The 18,415-nt window shown below is 52.6% G+C and overlaps 1 protein-coding gene across 1 annotated transcript; it reads right to left on the bottom strand.

The window, feature by feature from the left end:
- Positions 1 to 2,894: 2,894 nt before the first annotated feature.
- MAN2B1 (mannosidase alpha class 2B member 1) lies at positions 2,895 to 18,278 on the bottom strand. Its single transcript, XM_070373601.1, has 24 exons — positions 18,055 to 18,278; positions 17,279 to 17,381; positions 16,928 to 17,101; positions 16,350 to 16,543; positions 15,570 to 15,702; positions 15,204 to 15,349; positions 14,296 to 14,412; positions 11,117 to 11,202; positions 10,913 to 11,033; positions 10,755 to 10,833; positions 10,471 to 10,580; positions 10,093 to 10,200; positions 9,684 to 9,800; positions 8,724 to 8,870; positions 7,553 to 7,650; positions 7,350 to 7,467; positions 5,657 to 5,775; positions 5,475 to 5,576; positions 5,215 to 5,302; positions 4,959 to 5,039; positions 4,308 to 4,535; positions 3,712 to 3,867; positions 3,518 to 3,620; positions 2,895 to 3,130 (listed from the first exon to the last, which is right to left on the bottom strand). The coding sequence occupies exons 1-24, from the start codon at positions 18,214 to 18,216 to the stop codon at positions 3,021 to 3,023; spliced, it is 3,000 nt and encodes a 999-aa protein (XP_070229702.1). The 5' UTR covers positions 18,217 to 18,278; the 3' UTR covers positions 2,895 to 3,020.
- Between the last annotated feature and the right edge of the window lie 137 nt (positions 18,279 to 18,415).

Below are 18,415 nucleotides of genomic sequence, written 5' to 3'. Positions count from 1 at the left end.
AGGGGTAGGTTTCTGCCAACAGGGACCCACACTGGACAGCAGCTGGGTTGCTGTGCCCTTGGGCCTCCCTCTCTGGCCCAGGCCAGAGCTCACCTCCACGAAAGGTCACATAAACTTTTCAGGAAGTGGTCTCAATGACCGAGACCAAAGAATGACAGCACCTGAGCCCATGACTATGGGCCAGAATGTTCAGCGCAGGCCACTGCCTCTACTTCTTCTTTTTTTTTTTTTTTTCATTTCTTTGGCTATGCTGGGTCTTCATTGCCTTGCAGGCTTTTCTCTAGTGTGGCAAGCAGGGGCTACTCTCTAGTTGCAGTGCACAGGCTTCTCCCTGCAGTGGCTTCTCTTGCTGCGGAGCACAGGCACTCGGGCTTCAGTAGTTGCAGCACACGGGCTCAGTAGTTGTGACTGCCCCTCGGCATGTGGGATCTTCCTAAATCAGGGATCAAACCCATGTCTCCCGAATTGGCAGGCAGGTTTTTTATCACTGACCCACCAGGGAAGCCCAGGTTGTTGCCTCTTTGAATGGGGACATGGATATGTTTTCAGGAGGCACCACCAGGTGCCATGGGTCCAATACCAGGACCCATGCAGAAGAACCACAGCCTGGCCCAGACGTCCATCCTGAGCCTCTCTGGCTAGACTGTGCCTGTCCCCACCACCAAGGACACCTTGGAGAGGTTTACAGGAATGCATCAGTGATTGGGCTCCAGGCAGGACTGAGGAAGGACCCAGGGTGACCTCCATGGGTCTCCCTGGATCCAGGTCGCCCTGGATTTTTAGAAGGCATATGGATAATCAGACACGAAATGCTATTCCTAGGGCAAACATCCTGGCCCAGATGGATCCCTGCCTCCAGCAGAATACTTACCAACAGTTTTGGTGGGCGCTTCCTATGATAGGGCCTGATGCAGGACAGCAGACTGCCCTGGGGCACATGCCCCCAGACTGTGCTGGCCAGCTCTTCCTCTCCCGGACGGAAACTTTAAAAATTCTGAGGATGGCTATTCCCTGGTGGTCCAGTGATTAGGACTTGGCGCTTTCACTGTCATGGCCCTGGATTCAATCCAGGAGAATTCAAAAGTCTGAGAAACATGAACTTCCCTGGTGACCCAATGGCTAGGATTCTGTGCTCCCAACACAGGAGGCCCAGTTTTGATCCTTGGTCAGGGAACTGGATCCCACATACCTCAACTGGGAGTTCACATGCCACAACTAAAGATCCTACACAGACTTCCCTGGTGGCACAGTGGATAAGAATCCACCTGCCAGTACAGAGAACACGAGTTTGATCCCTAGTTCAGGAAGATATCACATGCCACGGGGCAACTAAACACATGTGCCACAACTACTGAGCCCGCTGCTGCAACTACTGCAGCCCACGCGCCGTAGAGCCCATGCTCCACAGCGTGAGACACCATCAGAGAAGCCCCTACACTGAAACGAACAGCAGTCCTCATGCCTCAGCTAGAGAAAGCCCACACAAAGCAATGAAGACCCAGCAGAGCCAAAAATAAATAAATTTTAAAATAATAATAATAAAGATCCTGCAAGTGGCAATTAAGACCTGGCAAAGCCAAATTAAAAAAAAAAAAAAAAAAGTCTGGAGAAGGCACATCCATCTGGAGAAGGTACATCCATCTGGAGAAGGTATATCCAGTGATTGGACCGCATGCAGTGTGGCAATTAGACTTGGATGCCCTCCTGGGGCCTCTCTGGTTTCTCTCTCTACAGGGAGACTTAGAAAACTTTTCAAGAAGTGCATCTGGCACCCAGATCCCATCTGTGATCTGCCCAGGGGCTCCAAGCTGGCCCAGGTCCATGCCTGTTACCCACCCAAGGAGGCTGTAGACATACCTTCTGGAGGCACATCTGACAATCAGGGGCCTAAGCATCCAAACAATGGTCTCTACGTGGGCTGCAGGTGGGCGTGGCAATGCCGTCCCAGCCTCCAGACCGCCTTCAAGGGACCCACACAAAACTGTACTGACTTTCTTTCAATTCTAAGCCTCAGGTCTCCTTCCTCTGAGACAGATTCCAGAATATTCCAGAACACCAGAACCAGGGCATGCCAGGCTTTCTGCCTGTCTCCTGGGAGGCCCACATCTCCAGCCCACCTGTCCAAGGCCTAGCTTTGGAACCTGGTTCTGATTCTTCTTTCATACCCCCCCCAGGACCGCTGAGATTCCCCACCTTCAGGGCGCCAAGGTAGAGTTTGGGAGGCCTGCAGGGTATGTCTGGCTTTCTGGGCCCAGGACAAGCCAATACAAGTCTGTCCTCAGTGGCTTCTCAGAACAGCTGTGCCAGGGATCTCCTTGGCAGTCCAGTGGTTAGGATTCGGCGCTTTCACTGCCATGGCCCTGGGGTTCAATCCCTGATCTGGGAACTAAGACCCCACAAGGCACAAGGGGCAGCAAAAATAAAAAATAAACAAAAACACAGATGTGTCACAGCCCTAGGGGATGGAAGAGTGAAGCAGGAGTGGAGGAGGGAGTGGTGGGTGGGGTGGGATATGAACTGTGTAGACTATGGTCTGAGGATTCAGGCCAGCAAGTGGCCTTCCTGAAAGAACTCGGGTCAAGGGTCAGCTAGGATTTGCTGACCTTGTGTTTTAGTGTTTAGTCACTCAGTCATGTCCAAATCTTCGCGACCCCATGGACTGTACCCAGCCGGGATCCTCTGTCCATGGAATTTTCCAGACAAGACTACTAGAGCAGGTTACCATTTCCTACTCCAGGGATCTTCCCAACCCAGGATTGAACCCATGTCTCCTGCATTGGCAGACAGATTCTTACCACTGTGCCACCTGGGAAGCCCCTGCTGACCTTTCTAGGTCATAAATTCCACTGCCCTCAAAAAAAAAAAAAGAAACCCACACTCAGTCACACCTTGACTTGAGTCTCGGTAGTGACATTTTAATGGCTTTCATTGGTGGTAGTAAGAGCAACAAGGGGGAGAGTTGGCTCCGCCCCCGGAGAGAGAACTCAGGCTCGGAGCCGGTAGTCTTGTATCCAGTGGGTCTAGCCGTCCTCTTCCCATTGGACCGAAGCCAAGAAGGTACGGATTTCCATGGGCTGCAGCGTGATGGTGGCAGACACCGGACGGGAAGGAGAAGGATGGGGTGTGGGGCCTGGGGAGGTGGAGGGGAGAAGTGAGGGATGCAGACTTCCTCCGCCTTAACATCCTCTGTGCGCCCTCCCCTGAACACAGACATACCGCTTTAAATCTTTCCCCAGGCCCTCACTCCCAGACCCTTCAACTGTTTGCCAGAGCCTAGATACCACCCCCAGATGCTCAAATCTCTCCCCAGTGTCTGGGCACTGTCCTCACACCCACAAGTCCCACTCTCAAGGACTGTCAAGCCACATCACTCCCTTAAACCCCTAACCTAAATCTGAACACCGACTGACTCCGACCCTCCAAGCTCTATACCTGGACCCGGTCAACATTCCCGCACCTCCCACACTGACCCCCCCCCGGACCCCCGGCCGCCACCCCGCTCCGGGCAGGCTCCTACCCTTGTCCGTTGTCCACTGGAGCCTGGAGGCGTAGGCCAGGAGCTGGTTGGCCGCCAGCGTGGTCTCCCGCAGGTTGGTGATGGTGAAGGCGGAAAACAAGTTCTGCGGGCAGTGAAGGGGCCCGGATGCGTTGGGACAAAGCGGGGTTTCCCCTCCCTCCTCTCCCCAGTCTCCTTCCCATCTCTATCCTCACCGTCAAGTCCAGGGTCACCGGGGAGCTCAAGTTCCGGCCCGAGTCCTCCCCTACGGCGAACTGGTGCTCTAAGCGCAGCAGCAGTGTCTCCGGGCCCCAGCGGGCCAATGTGAGCAGACGTACCGAGGGTGGCAGCTCGCGGCGGAGCCCAGAGAACTGAGGGAAAGAGCAGGGCGGGGCTGAGCCGGGAGGGGCGGGGCTGAGCCGGGAGGGGCGGGGCTGAGAGGCTTCAGAAGGCGGAGATTCAGCGCGGAGGGGCGGGCCTTGGCCGTGCTCAGGAGGCGGGGCTCAGCCAGGACTGGGAAGACTGAGCCAATGAGGGGACCCGGCGGTGCCAGGTTAGCAGCAGAACGGTTCTCATCCCCTGACAGAGTTAGGATTGGGATGAAGCCAGGAGAGAGACGCTGTTGGAGAAGTTGAGTGGGCGAGAGGGTTGGACCGAGACTACGCTGAGCTAAGCGAACGGGATTCGCTTACCCCAGGACGAGTAGGAACAGGTGAGGTGGGTCTCAGTTAAACCTAGGAAAACCCGCCCTCAACTCCGCCCCTCCCTCCGCAGGCGTTCTTAGGGTCCTCTTTCTGCCGCGCCTCCTCACCTGCGTGCGTGGGGCTTTCTCGAGGCGATACCGCGCGCCGCCACCTTGAGCCAGCACCACCTGCGGGGCCAGGACCTCCATCTCCGCCTGTAACCGGTGCCTGGCGGCCGCAGTCTCCTTCTTATCCAACAGCACGAGGTGACGTCCTCGCACCCAAAGCCCCGACCCCTCCTTGTTCAGCGGCTCCCCAACTCCGCGTGCATCGTCCTTCAGCAGCCTTCGGTGCACCTGCGGGGAGAGTGGCAAAGAGTGAGGGTTCCTGTAGCCAATTTCTGGGCCGGAAACTGGGTGAAAGTACGTGGGGATTTCAAGGGGAAAAAAAAGAATATTGGGGGAAATGGGTGACGACGAAGGGAATGTAAGGGATCCCCAGTAAACGTGGGGATCCGACCTAACAACGGGCTAGGGCAGACGGCGGTAAGGATCTAATGCGGGCGTGCATAGGGTAAATCAGGGCCTGGAGCGGAAGTTTGGGTAGGGATTGGATAAAAGCACGGAGTGAATGTCTCACAGAGGAATGGAGGGTTCAGCTTAGCGGGGACCACAAACAGAGGGGTGCACCTAGCAAAAGAAACGCTTCAAGGTCCTGTAGAGGGCAGGAAGGGAACTGGTGGAAGGACCCTGACTTAGATGGGGGCTCAGACCACTAACCATGAGTTCCAAGGAGCCATCTCTCAGGCTACTGCCCCCCTGGGACCGGTCAGTGAGCACAGTCAGCTGCATGTTCCCATCCTGAGGGGTAAAGGGTGAGTGAGGGGCTGCACTGCTGGCCAGCCCCGGCTCCCAGGCAGGCCCCACAGGGATGGTGGAGACTGCTGAGGACAGTTGGGAGATGTCAAGAACAGGTGAAGTCCACTCTGTAAAGGGGTGTCAGGAAAAGGTGGGGAGCAGGGTGGGGGATGGGTACCGTGATGTAAATGCGGCTGTTGACTGGATAGTAATTTCCAGCCACGGGTTCAGTCTGGTTCAGCTTCCAGGTAGGTCTATAATTCCGCCTGGGGTGGGGTTAGGATTTGATCAGGCTTGGAGTCTGGCTCCCTTCCCCCCACTCACCCACTCCTCCTTCATCCTCTCCCTCCCACAGTCATTAGGATCAGCAGATGCCCCCTCACTGCCCTGGGCCCCAGCACACCACAGACCACCCCTCGGTGCCCCCAGTCTCTCCACCTCCTCTCCAGGATCTCCCGGCCATTGCTGTCAGTGTAGAAGAGTCCGCGTGTCGCCAATGCAGTGTCAAAGCGACTGATGACCTCCTTCCCCCAGCCGTCTCTATACCCAATGGGATGGCAAGGTGGTGAGCTTCACTTTAACCTCACTTTGCCCTTCCCCCAGCCCCCAGCCCCGCTCACCCCACAGGTATTGGCCCCACTGTCCACTCTAGCTCCAGGTGCCGTTGTCTGGGATACAGGCGAACCACCTGGGAACACCAGGCTGAGAAGTTCTGGTGTACTTCCTGCACCAAGGACGCCTGTGGGCACACGGGAGTGGGGGCAGGTGTAAGCGCGCACCTGAGCAAAGGTGAGCCCTGCAAATGTCCACCCCAGCTGTGAAGATCACAAAGGCCTACGTCAGGGTCAACCCCACTAATAGCTTCGGAGCCCAGCCCACCTTCCCTACCTGCCTAGGTTTGATGCCTAGTCATCAAACATCAAATGACTTTATACCTCAGTCATTGCCATGTAAGTTTTTTTGAGTGTGGCATACATTCTTGCTGCCCGTGCATGTGTGCTAAGTCATTTCAGTTGTATATAAACTCTCTGCAACCCTATGGCCTATAGCCCACTAGGCTCCTCTGTCCATGGGATTCTCTAGGCAAGAATACTTGGAGTGGGTAGCCATGCCCTCCTCCGGGGGATCTTCCCAACCCAGGGATCGAACCCACATCTCTTATGTTTCCGGCATTAGCAGGTGGGTTCTTTACCACTAGTGCCACCTGGGAAGCCCACCATTACCTATCTCCCCTCCTTAGAATAGGATTCTAGCTTTGCACATGGCTTCCTGGAATAGACTGTATTTTTCAGTCTTCCCTGAGGCTTGCAGTAGCTGTGTGACCATGTTTGCCTACTGGAAACTGATCAAAGTGTTATGAACAAAGTTCCTTGCCCCTTCCTCTCCTCCACTGGCTCAAATGTAAATGTGATGGTTGGAGCTTGAGCAGCCATCTTGGGCCATGAAGTGGAAGGTGAATGTACAGAAGGCAGAGCAATAAGTTAGAAAGGAGGACTTTGCTGGAAGTTCAGAGGTTAAGACTCTGCACTTCCACTGCAGGGGGCACAGGTTCAATCTCTGGTTGGGGAACTAATATCCCACATGCCATGTGCAACTCAGCCAAAATAATAAAAAATAAGATAGAAGGGACCTAGATGATTATTGGATCATTCCACCTGCCTAAACTTTCTATTAGATGAAAAGAAACTTCCATCTTGTTTTAGGCATGGTTATTTGAGTAACTCTGTTACAACAGGCGAAACTGTATCCTAACACAGTGACCCAGGTATGCAGGTATTCACTCATGTGAGACTTGCCATTACCTGCCCCACTCCCTCCCTAAGAGGAAACATCAGTGAGAGGCCTCAGGAAACCTGCAAGCATGAGCCCCTGATTCCAACCAGATGCACCCTCAGATATCCATTCTAGGTGAGAATCACCCAAACCTTATCCAAGTGTGAACCCTCAAATCACCCTAGATAAAATCCCTTCCTATCGCAGATCCCTAATGAAATTTTCAGGCAGTTACACCTGACTCTGTGCATTCAGGGGCCAAATGGGAACAGCCTACCACCAATTTCAAAGCTAAGTACACTCCTGATCCCCACGACAGATGTGAAATGCCTTTCTATGGGCCTCCATGTGTAACTGTCATACAACCAGCTGTGATTATCAACCCTGTGTGAAAATCCTCAAGTATTCCCCTCTGGTCTTAGCCTTCTTATCTATTGGAGATGTAAATTCTCCCCACCACCCCTCACAAGGCACATCACCCTCCACATGCACCCCAGCCTGCACGCCCTGTCCCCAAGTGCCCACTCTCAGCCCCCTGACCTTCACAAGGTGGGTCTGAGCCCAGTGGCTCACGAACAGTGGTTTGTTCTGGTTGGGTCTGAAGATGTAGGCACCGGAGGCCTGGGAGCTTAGGTTGTTACCTGTACTGGCGTTGTACCTAGGGCCAGGGCAGGTGAGAGTCAGACAAGGGACCTCAGCTCTGTTCACACACCCCACCCCGTGACCTGGTGGTCCTCTCTCACCAGTAGAAGGCTTGGCGAACAGGCAGCAAGAGATTCTGCTCCAGGTTCTCCAACTCCATCAAGAGCCCTGTGTTAGGGTCAAACCTAGCCCGGAGGTACTGGGGAGAAAAGGGTGGACAGACATTAATGACCATCACTTCAACCAATGGCTCTTCCCAGGGCTCAGGAGCAAACACTGGTGTTGGGCAGGAAGGATCGCATGTCTGAAATGCTGAATTAAAGACTGCAAAGTGGGAATTCCCTGGCAGACAGGTGATTTAGACTCACAGCTTGCATGGTAGAAGGAGAGTGTTCAATCCCTGGTGGGGAAAATAAGGTCCACCCACCCTTCCCTCCTCTCTCTCTCTCATTGTGCATCACTGGTAGCAAATCTAACAGCTCCATTTTCTACCTTATCCTCAATCTGACCACTTCTCCCCACTTCCATGGCCTTTCCTTCTCCATCTGCTTGGGACCCAGGCTGCTTGTGCAACTGAAAGAGGAACCACAAGGCCAGGACCCAAGATTTTTAGGGCCCATAGAAATGTATAAATCTCCATTTCTTTTAGGATCAGAAGAAAACTTGAATGAAGTAATAATGAATACATCAGGTCAAAGTCTGCATGGTTACTATTCATATTCATATCCATACTATCATGAAATATAATTTTTAGCATTTTTCTATGGAAGGAGGGACCCACAAAGGCTAATGCTAGGACCCACAACAGCCTTAATGCAACCGTTTCTCCTGTGATTCCTTCATAGTAAAAGAGTCCTCCCCTCTGCTGGCCCTTAAGGCCCACACGATCTGACTTGTCACCTGCCCCCATCCCCAATACCTGGCTTCCGACACAATGAGTGTTCTCTGAACACCCAACACCCTTCCACCTGAGGGTGCTCCCTGCCTGACTGGATCTCTCTTACCCCAAATGACCACACAGCTACCTCCTCCACGTCTCTGACACACCTCACTGAATTTGCAAACCCATACCTCCATCAGCTCTGACATTTCTATCAAGTGTCACCCAAGGGTGACATAAGAGCCCCAAGAGAGGACACTGAGAACATACAGTGGAGGACTGATGACACAAGACCATAAACTTCACGCCCACTCACCCACAGTCCATGTGGCTTACTGCCACATCTCAAAACTATCACCCAGAAATGGAAGGGGGTCTGAGTAGGGTCTCACCTCATTCTGGATGACCAAGTCACGGGACCAGGACTTCTGGGGTCTTTGGTTAGGCATCTGGGAGACTGAGTAGATGCTGAAGCCCACGGCAGGCACTAAGGCTGAGAAAAGCAGCTCCTGACTGTCTGAACTGGGAATGGTCACCACCTCAGGTAAGGGAGGAAGAAACCAAGTCAAGAAGCTGGGAGGACATGCATGAAGCCACACCACACAAACAGGAAGGGGTCAAACTTGAGGAGGGCAAGGAGTCACACCTGCCAGATGGGGAAAAGAAATTTAGGTGTTGGGCAGAGAGGGTGGGAGTGTCAGAAATGCTGAGTTAAAGATGGCAAAGAGGGAATTCCCTGGCAGTCCAGTGGTTAGACTCCACATCCACTGCAGGGGACACAAGTTTGATCCCTGGTGGGGGAACTAAGATCTTGCCAGCTGCATGGCCAAAAAAAGAGAAACAGATTCCAAGATTCAGAAGGTGGGAAATCTACCAGAAGGGTGGACCTACTGTAGGAAGTGGGAGAAGTGAGGGAGTTAAGCGTGGGAAGAGACTCTTGAGACAGGGGAAGGAGGGAAAAACAGATTCTGGGGGGAGGAAGTGGTTAGGAGGGAGAGGTCCTCAGGATGAGGAGAATATTCATAAACAGGAAATTTTTTCACAGGGAGATATTAACAAGGGGGAGATACTCATAGGCGAGGGGCAGGAATGTTCCCAAGGGGGTATGATTTAAAGGAGCAGAGGGGGAAAGTATTTAGAGGAAGAGACAGTAATGGGCAGATAATATTCATGAAGGAGGAGATATCCAAGAAAGGGAGGGGTCCATGAGAGAAGACATCCGTAGAGGAGATAATCTTAGGGGAAATGTCCATGGGGGTAAAGGAGAAATGCCCATGGGGGGAGGTTTCCAAGGGGGTAGGTATTCATCAAGTGTGCTATACAGGGAGGAATATTTGTGGAAATGGGCTCACATCGCTGGGCACAATTTTGCCACCGGGGTCCCTCACGAGGTAAACGTGTTTGCTGACAGGCAGCCGCACCATCCAGTCCACTTTCCGCCCCAGGGGGTTATAAACGATCACCTGGAACTGGGGTGGGATGGTCAGAGCCGACACAGGTCACAACAGGCCTTCTGCAAACCCACCCACGTATGCAGCAACGTCCCTGGGTGAGTCAAGCCTCCAAGTGGTGCATTGGTCCCCGTCCTGCCCCAGCTTCACTGAGCCCTCAAATATCTTGCCCCAGAGTGCTCAGTAACCAGCTGAGCCCATCAGCCCCTCCTCCTTTTCACTGGGCCCAGAGGTTTCTCTGGTTCTCGTTCCACCCACCACCCACGGGACCTGCCCCCAGCCCCGCCTCTCCCGCTCCAGGCCGGCTCACTCTCTCTGCTGTCTGGGTGAGTGGACAAATGCTGATGTTGAGCTTGCGACAAAAGGCGAAGTCCTCCTTTAAGCCGCTGAGATGCGCCAGCGCATTGCTCATGAGAACCTGGGGAGGCGTGTAAAGCAAAAGTTCCACTCTGGACGCCCCTGCCGGTCTCCTGGCGATCCCGCTCTCAGCCCCGCCCCTGCCTCTCTCCGTCCCTCCTTTCACAAGCCCCGCCCCACGAGCCCTTCTGGCGGCCTGTTTTTCGACCACGCCCCTTCCTAAGTCCGACCCCACCCCCGCCCCCACCCCCGCCCCCCCCCCACCTCCCGGCCCCCTTGTCCAGGTCCAGTCCCTTCCTGTCTCCGCCTCCCCCAGGCCCCACCCTCACACCTCGCAAGGCCTCCAGCCTTCTGAAAGTTGGCGGGCATAGTCGTTAGCCACGTGCTGCCGGGAGGTACCACTGACTGCATCATGGTGCTGGAGCACGGCCATCGCCTCATCTGTAGCCAGACGGTGAGCCTAAGTGAGGTCTCCGCAGGACTCTCGGCCCAGACCCCAAGGACATGCGAAAAGTCTGGCAGGCTGGGTTCTTAAAGGCTTTAAGAAAGGGACAGTAGAAGTCTGGAGTCCAGCTTCAGTCCCACCCCGCTGTCCCCTCGCCCGCCGACACCTACTGAGGGGTGCACTGTCCCCGGAGCCATAGGGTCCCACGTTGGCTGCCGGACCCGCCAGCGCCTCCAGCTGGTTGCACACCTGTGGAGCAGGTGGTATGTTGGGGCACCAGTCCTGTCAGGACCCCTGGGCCAGCCCCTGGAGCCTGGCGTCCACCTACCTGCAGGAAATTGTAGCTGAGACGCTCGTAGCGTTTGAGGGCAGGCCGGCTGGAAAAGTAACCGGTCCAGAACATGTAGGGGCCATCAGCATAGGGGAAGAAGTCATCCTTTTTCACTGACCTGCAGCAGCAGAGACATTGGGGGCAGGGCCACGACCCACAGGGCATGCCAACCCCCCGAGGCTCCCCAGTCCCCCCAAATACCAGCTGAGGTTGGCCTTGTTCAGCTCCCAGAGGTAACAGGCCGGAGTAGAGTAGAGAACATTGACGCGGATCCCGTTGGCCTGTTGCTGAGGGGAGGTGTGCCTATGTGAGCCCTCGGGAGCCCTTCCCGGGCGGGCCCACAGGTGTGCACATGCACACAAACACAGGCACACACATTCATGCACCCGGTTGGTTCAAAGTTTCTCTCTTTCTTTAAATACAGAGTTTAAGTACAAACCAACGGCTAAGTGTGAAAATGAACATTGGCCCAAGCTAATTACCAGCCTGGCCTGGAGAGAAATTGAGGGATGCAAGAATAAACCTGAGATTTTACTAAACTTTCAATATTCCAATTTTATTACTTAAAACTTGCATGGAGAAATGAAATATGACATTCTAGGGCAGGAATAATAATTTCTCAGCACTGTAAGATTATTGCCAAATGACACAACTGTTACAATGAATGAAGGCTCACTTTCAACTGAGGGAGGCAGAGGAACAAGGTGACCTCCATGAATTAAAGGATGTTTGTTCTGCTCAAGTTGTGTCCCCAGTGCCTTGTACCCAGTAGGTGCTCAGTAAACACTTGAATGACCTGGAGAACATTATACTTAGGTAAGTCAGAGAAAGACAGATACCATATGATATCACTTATATGTGGAATCTAAAAAATAATACAAGGGAATCTATGTAGAAAACAGCCTCACAGGTATAGAAAACAAATTTATGTTTACCTAACAGGAAAGGAAGGGGGGAAGGGATAAACTAGGAGTATGGGATTATCAGATACAAACTATACATACAATAGATAAGCAACAAGGATTTACTGTATTTAGTGTCTTATAATAACCTATAGTAGAAAATAATCTGAAATAATATATAGATATAACTGAATCATTTTGGTGTATACTTGAAGCTAACACAATATTAATATTGTAAATCAGCTACGTGCTTGCTAAGTCACTTCAGTCATGTCCAACTCTTTCTGATCCTATGGACTGTAGCCCACCAGGCTCCTCTGTCCATGGGATTCTCTGAGCAAGAATACTAGAGTGGGTTGCCATGCTCTCCTCCAAGGGATCTTCCTGACCCAGACATAGAACCTGTGTCCCTTATGTCTGCTGCATTGGCAGGTGGATTCTTTACCACTAGCCTGCCACCTGGGAAGCCCTGTAAATCAACTACACTTCAATTTTAAAAATAAACATTTGAGTGAATGAGGGAAATGCATAGGACTTCATGACTTTATATGCAAACACATTTCTATTAATACATCGCTGAACAAATACTCATATACACATTTACACCCAATGTTCACTCAACAAACAATTCCTTAATATGCTCAGGATTGTGGACACAATCTATAACCAGCGGCCAGCCCTGCCTTCATGGAATTCATAGCCAAGTGCAGAGGAGAGAGATTGGTCAGTTGACTACATTCAGTCTAGATGTAACATCACAGATATTTGTGGGCACTCCTGTGAGCCCAGAGGAAAAAGCAAGCTTTCCACCTAGGGCCTAGTGAAGGCTTCCTGGAGAAAAAGACATCGCAACTGGTGTCTTAAAGAAGAAACAGAAGTTTTTCAGCCCCAAGTAATAATAATAAACAATACTAACATTTTTTATTTACCTGGAGCTGTTCTACTGGTCTATGCAAGCTCATTAAACTTTCATCAATAGGCTTATCGTAACTACTATATGTAAAACAGATAACTAATAAGGACCTACTGTATAGCACAGGGAACTCTACTCAATACTCTGTAATGACCTATATGGGAAAAGAATCTAAAACAGAGTGGATATACTGCTACTCCCTCTCTATTATGCCTTTGACTTTAGTTCCTTATTGCTTCTCTCTCTGACTCTATAAAAGAAACTGGCATCCAGCCCTCGACAAGAAGGTTATTTTGAGACATTAGTCTGCCATCTTCTTACTCAGACGGATTTCTGAATAAGGTTGTATTCCTTGCCTCAAAAATAAAAAAAATTTAAAATGTGGATATATGTATATGTAAAACTGATTCACTTTGCTGTACACATGAAATTAACACAACATTATAAATCAACTCTACTGCAATAAAAATTTTTAAAAAGAAAATAGCCCTATCAGGTGGGACCCACCACTGTGCCTATTTCCTAGATAAGAAAATTGAGGCACTGAGTGCTGAAAAACATTCCTCAAGGTCACAGAGTCAGTAAGTGGCAAAGCCAGGCTTTGAACTTCATCTCCAGTAAAATGTAGTGTGTGAACGAGAAAGCAGGAGAAAAACCAAGTATGACAGTATGAATTCCTAGTAGCCCAGGAACATAGGTATTTGCAGGAGGAAGTGGTCACGGTGTTGAAAGGTCCTCAGAGACCAGGGGCTTGGGGACGACTGGGAAATATCATCTGGAAGGCCTTTGGTGACATAGCTGAGAACTGTTTTTGGTGAAACAGCAGTGCAGCAGGTGGTGAAAAGTGAGGACGTTAAAGATGGTGCCAGTAGACAATTCTGGGGATGGAAGTGATGGGAGAGGGGAGATGAGGTTCTGTGCTAATGGCAGAGGGACTGCCTGCTGACACTGCCACAGGCCATTTACAGGGGCCACGACAACACCTCCTTGGTAGGCAGAATAATGGCCACCCAAAGATGTCCATGTCCCGCTCCCCAGAACCTGTGACTGTTAGGTTACATGGTAAAAGGGAATTAAAACTGCAGAATTAAGGCTGTTAATCAGCTGACTTTAAAACATTATCCTGGATTATCTAGTGGGCCCAATGTAATCACAAAGTTATCTTCAAGTGGAAGAGGGAGGATAAAGAAGTGAGAGTGAGAAAAAAAGAGATATGATAACAGAGGCAGGGTCAGACAGCTGCTACCTTGCTGGCTTTGAAGATGGAGGATGCCATGAACCAAGGAATGTGGACGGCCTCTAGAAGCTGGATGAGGCAAGGAGACTTTCCCCTAGAGCTTCCAGAAGAACACAGCCCTGCTAACATCTTGATTTTAGCCCAGTGAGACCCATGTCAGACTTGTGACCTACAGAACTGTAAGGTAATATCCTTGCTATTGTTTTAAGCCACTAAGTTTGTGGTAGCTTATTAAAGTATAGAAAACTAAGGTAGCACCTATAGATAATGTATGTGACTCAAAGCCCTGGGATACAAATACAAGTGCCCACGGGGCAGGCACACTCACCTGGGCATTGACCAACTGGATGAGCTTGTCAAGATTTTTGAACCACGTGTTGGCATTCTCGTACTGGAAGTCTGAGCCCATGGTCATCACAGTGTGTTTGGTGCGGTAGAGCTTACCCTGCAGGCAAGATGGGGGTATCCTAAGGCTAGGGTGTCCTGGCCCACCCCTGTGGACAGCTGTGTCTTGGTATATATGTGGTCAAGAATGTGAGTGCACAGGGCTTCCCTGGTGGCTCAGTGGTAAAGACTCTGTCTGCCAATGCAGGAGACATGGGTTCGATCCCTGATCTGGGAAGATCCCACATGCCTCAGAGCAACTAAGCCCTGCACCACACTCTCAAGCCTGTGCTCTACAGCCTGGGAGGTGCAACTACTGAAGCCCAAGAGCCTTAGAGCCCATGCTCCACAACAAAAGAAGCCACCGTAATGAGAAGCCCAAGTATCACAACTAGAGAGTAGCCCCCACTTGCCCAAACTAGAAAAATGTCCGCATAGCAACAAAGACCCAGTACAGCCAAAAACAAATGAATAAAATTATTTTTTTTAAATAAAAAGAATGTGAGTGCACAGAGGCATGGGGGGTAGGGGTGGAAGTGTGTCACATGGGAGCAGAGGGACACACAGAAAAAGAGCCACAAGCGGTTGAGGAATTCTCTTGGGCCTACCACCCAGACATGGGTACTGAGGTCCTGTGCCATGCTGTCTAGCAAACATGGTGGGGATGTGCTCTGGCGAAGGGCTCCACCTTTCTAATCAGAAATGCACACAAATCCAGGAGCAGGGTATGGTGATGGTGAATGGAATTTTACCTTCCCCCAGTGAAGGTGAGGAAGTGCTAGGGATTGTCTGGGCTGATAGAAGGGCCCAGTGCGTGTACACTGGAGGCATAGGTTCTGGACACCCGGTTACCTGGTCAGTGGCCAACTTCAGGAAGTAACGGACCAGCTCCTTTGCGTTGTACTCTGGGCTGCGCGTGTCCTCCACAACCGGCTTGTCAGCACACAGCATGTCCCAGCACAGACCTTCCGGCGGGTTGTACATATTGGGGAGCACACCTGCGGACCACATTAGGTTCAGGGGGTGGTCATGGCCCCTAGACCTGCCAGGCCTCACCGGGGATGGATTTCAGAATTTGCCAGGCCCAGTGCAAACTGCAAATGGTGGGCCCCTGTTCATAAACTACTAGGAATTTCAAGACAATGATAGCAGACCATAAACCAAGCCCAGGGCCCTTCTGAGCACGGGGGCGGCCCTCTTTCCACTCTACCACCTTACTGGTGAAGAGGTCAGCAGTGGGAGGTTTCAGGCTGGTGCTGGCCCGCCACACCTGCTCCATCTGCAGCGTCTTTTTCCGCACCTTCTTGTCTTGATAATCCAGGCGTCCAAAGAAGAAGCCGTCAAAACCCATCTGGAGATGGGGAGGGATGACGAGTGGGATGGGAGAACAAGAGAGGGCAGGATGCATAAGGGACCGGTCCTCTCATCACCAACCACCAACCTCTCACGCACAGGGAGAAAAACCAAGTCAAAGACCAGCGAGGCCCTCCAGTTCATTTCAAAGGCTGAGGAAGGTCAGAAGCCCTGCGGAAGCGCCGGGAGGGAGCAAGTCCAACGCTACAACCCACCTCCACCTTCCCCAGCTCTAGGAGGCCTTCCCCTTTCCGCAGCCTAGCAAGGGAAGGGGGATGGTCATGGCACAGGTAACGAAGCTGGCTGAAAAACCGCAGGCCCTAACCAGCCACCCAGCTTGGCCAAGAGCCAGGATCAGAGCAAACTGGATGGAATCAGGGGAGGGGGAAGACTCAGCTGGACAAGGGAGGCCGGGGTGTATGGGAATAGGTGATGAGGGTCAACCTAGGCTAGGACAGAGCAGAGCCAAGGCCAGAGCAAAAAGAATGGGATTCACAGGTCACCCAAGAGGCAGGGTCTTAAGTGGCGAGAGGGCCAGGGGTAGGGCCTGGTTCGGTTCGGGTGAACTTGCAGAAAAGGGCGGGGCTTGGATGACAGAGGAGGAGTCAGAAGGAATGAAGGGGCGGGCCCAAGAGATCTGAAAACCTGCGCGAACAGTGAAGCTTGCTCCCGAGAGTGGCCGAATGGGTCGATGTGCCAGGCCACACGGGGGCGCCCGTCGCTGCCGAACGTCTCCTCCAGGAAGCGCAGTCCGAGTGTCATCTGGTCGATGATGGCTCCGTAGTGGGTGGTCGCCTCATCGTTCATCACCCAGCCACCGTTGGCAAACTCTAGGCGTCCTGTGCCGGGAGGGGCAAAGTCCAAGTCAGTTGTCAGGGCCAGGAGTGGCGCCAGGGTTGGTGATGCCAGGGACGAGAAGACCTGCCTAAACGACCAGGCCTGAGAGGAGAAGGGTCAGGGGTCACTCTCAGGCCAGTGTAAGAGAGCTATGGAACACAATCCACTCCAGTGTTCTTGCCTGGAGAATCCCAGGGATGGGGGAGCCTCGTGGGCTGCTGTCTATGGGGTCACACAGAGTCGGACACGATTGAAGCGACTTAGCAGCAGCAGCAACGGCAGCCACATAGAGGCTGCAAATGGCATGATAAAATCTCAGAAGCCAGGGTGCTAGAGATAGAAGCTGGGCTTGGCTTCCTCTTTTCACTTCCTGAAGGGAGGCTCACCCTGGCGCACCAGTTCCCTCACGATTTTCTGTGTTGCATTTGTCTGCTGGCGCCACCAACGCGAGAAGAAGGCGATTTCCACATAGATGAAGCGGCGGGTGGGATTCGCCAGCAAGGAAGAGATGACAGAGTCTAGGATGTACTGTACACCCGCCGGCTGGATGTTATTGTAGACTGTGGGCACAGGGGTCAGGCAATCAGAAATCAGCAAGCCAAGGGAAACATTCTTAGACACAGGAGCCCAAGCTGGGCGTTGCCCCCACCCTGATTGTCCAGGCCTGAAAAGGAATTTTAAGGGCTCCGCGGGACCATGGGAGTCCCAGGGGTCACTCCCCACCCTCCTCTACTCACTGCCATAGAAGTACTGGTCCACCGTCTTGAGCCAGCCTACATCATCATGTGTGTGAGGCACCAGGTGTACATTCAGCATGTCCGGCTTCACCTTCGGGCATGTCTGCACAGGGACCCCAAACACACACTCACTCTGTCAGTAACCCCAAGGTTAAGAGGCAGGCTGCAGTGGGGGGTTGGGAGGATATAAGGTAAGTCTTGATCTAGAAGCAAGTGACAGGTGGGGATCGGCTCCCCTAAGAAGGACACACATAGTTGTGTCATAGATGTACTCCCCAACTGACAGAACTTCTCAGAGCACCTCTCGTTCATGCCCTCGGAAAACACTAGTAGTAGCTCATGTTTATTAAGCATTTGTTAATACCAAGCAGCCACCCTGGGACCTGAGGGCAACATTATCTCCAGTTTTCAGATGAGAATACAGAGGATCAGAGAAGTGAAGTGACTTGGCCAAGGTCACAAGTGGAGAAGTCAGGTTAAAACTTCAGGCAGCTGACTCCCAACTCTCAACCAGTCCCCACCACACAGCCCGCTCGTGTAAATGCTTGCCAAGTCCAGGTAAGCCAATCTACAGAAGCAAGAGACAGACACAGACAGCCCCATTCTCAGACTAACACAGCCAGTCTTCTCAGTAACACAAAGCATGAACCAGATCACACTGTCATATTAGCAACCATTCACTGGGCACCCACAAAACAGACCCACGCACACACCTCCGACTCTACTGGAGGCTTCACTATGGCTCTTGTACATTTCCGCTAGCGGGCCGCGCTCACCTTGTATCCCGCCGCCCAAGCGCAGGGCGCCGCTAGGAACAACACGAAGAGGGAGGAGAGAGGCGGGAGCGGTGGCCGCAGCGCGCGGGAGCTCGTCCGGGATCCTACCGCGCCCCGGCAGCCGCCAGCGCGAACCCCTGAAGGCCGCGCGTCACCAACCATGGCTCTGCAGCCGCCGCCGCCACCGCCTCCACCTACCGGGGTTCCCCGGCCAGGCTGAGGCCGAGTAAATGCTCCGCCTCCAGAACACGACTTGGCCAATGGGCACAGGCGGGGGCGTGCCCGAGGCGTGACCACGTCCATCACGAGACCAATGCCGTAGCTCTGGGTACAGCTGGGGGCTCTAGGAGCGAAAGAAGGC

Source organism: Bos mutus, chromosome 7 (genome assembly GCF_027580195.1).
Source record: "Bos mutus isolate GX-2022 chromosome 7, NWIPB_WYAK_1.1, whole genome shotgun sequence".
Taxonomy (NCBI): domain Eukaryota; kingdom Metazoa; phylum Chordata; class Mammalia; order Artiodactyla; family Bovidae; genus Bos; species Bos mutus.
This window is presented reverse-complemented; position numbering and strand designations above follow the sequence as displayed.

What these genes read in the sequence shown, in the direction of transcription:
- MAN2B1 (XM_070373601.1), bottom strand. Translation starts at nt 18,216, where the DNA reads ATGGTTGGTGACGCGCGGCCTTCAGGGGTTCGCGCTGGCGGCTGCCGG. An exon ending in GGACCAGTACTTCTATGGCA is followed by an intron (nt 17,102 to 17,278) that starts GTGAGTAGAGGA and finishes CTGTGCCCACAG; the next exon opens with TCTACAATAACATCCAGCCG. An exon ending in CTCAGACCCACCTTGTGAAG is followed by an intron (nt 5,776 to 7,349) that starts GTCAGGGGGCTG and finishes GTGTGCCCACAG; the next exon opens with GCGTCCTTGGTGCAGGAAGT.